The sequence below is a fragment of the Gavialis gangeticus genome, unplaced genomic scaffold, assembly GCF_001723915.1.
Source record: "Gavialis gangeticus isolate Ggan-Ray unplaced genomic scaffold, GavGan_comp1, whole genome shotgun sequence".
Taxonomy (NCBI): Eukaryota; Metazoa; Chordata; order Crocodylia; family Gavialidae; genus Gavialis; species Gavialis gangeticus.
In genome coordinates, this window is record NW_017729031.1 from 54,872,234 (window position 1) to 54,873,261 (window position 1,028).

The 1,028-nt window shown below is 70.5% G+C and overlaps 1 protein-coding gene across 1 annotated transcript in view; it reads right to left on the minus strand.

Moving 5' to 3' along the window:
• Positions 1-649, minus strand: part of DLX2 (distal-less homeobox 2) — a 9,399-nt gene extending 8,750 nt beyond the window's left edge. The window contains exon 1 of the mRNA XM_019522853.1: positions 73-649. Within this exon, the coding sequence (XP_019378398.1) occupies positions 73-415 (343 nt within the window). The 5' untranslated portion in view covers positions 416-649. The remainder of the gene's footprint in view (positions 1-72) is intronic.
• Between the last annotated feature and the right edge of the window lie 379 nt (positions 650-1,028).

Genomic DNA, 1,028 nt, shown 5'->3' on the forward strand with positions numbered 1-1,028 from the left:
CCCCCGCCCCGCCGGCAGCCCCGGGCCGCTTCCCACCCCCCCTTTGCGCGGCCGAGGAGGCGGACAACGTACCGGACTCGGTGGCCGGGGAAGCCCGGGTCCCGTAGGGTCCGTAGGAGCCGTAAGTGGCCGAGTAGCCCAAGTCGTAGCCGGCCTTGGCGGCGTAGGGGACGGGGTTGATGCCGGGGGCGTGGTACTGGTACGAGCCCATCTGCGCGTAGGGCGACCCGCCGCCGCCCGCGCCGTGCTGCTGCTGGTTGGTGTAGTAGCTGCTGTCGGTGGCCGTGGACACGGGCAGGGTGGGGGACTCCTGGGACTTGTGCAGGCCGCCGTGCTGGTGCTGCTGGTGGTAGGTGCCGGAGCTCATCTGGCTGGAGTGCATGTCTGACACCAGGCTATCAAACACCCCGGTCATCCTGCTCCTCCCTCCCCGCGGCCAGACAGAGACGGACAGACGAGGAGCCCGAGCAGCACGAGTCCGGGCCGCGGGCCCTGCCGGGGCCGCAGGAGCAGGTCACTGGCAATCCCACGCTGCTGCGGCAGGAGCCAGCATGATCCGCCGACCACGCTCCCCGGGCGCCGGGCGACTGCGACGGCGGCGGCAGCGGCAGCCCCGACGCCCCCAGCAGCTGTACGATTGTCTGCAGCGGTGGATGCTGCCAGGCGGGCATTTAACACCGGTCACGTGAGGGCAGGCGACGTCACCTAGCAACAGCCAATCAGGTGCCCAGGCACATTGCATCCCCCCCCGGGTGCCACACAGGCCCGGGACTCAGGAGGCGCCTCGCATGTGACACGTGCTGGGGGGGGCACAGAAAGGAGCCGGCCTGCGGGGGGTGACACAAACCCGTGTTTGTGCCATGTTCGTGCTCCCGCTGCAGCGAGATGGGCAAGTACAGCTGAGCGGGGGGAAGCGGAGCCGGGATCCGCAGCCAGAGCCCAGCCCGGCCGCTGTCCGGGCTAGTCCGGGCTCTGAGTTCAGCCAGGTCCGACCCGAGTCCAGCCTGGGCTCGTCCCTGCTTGGGTCC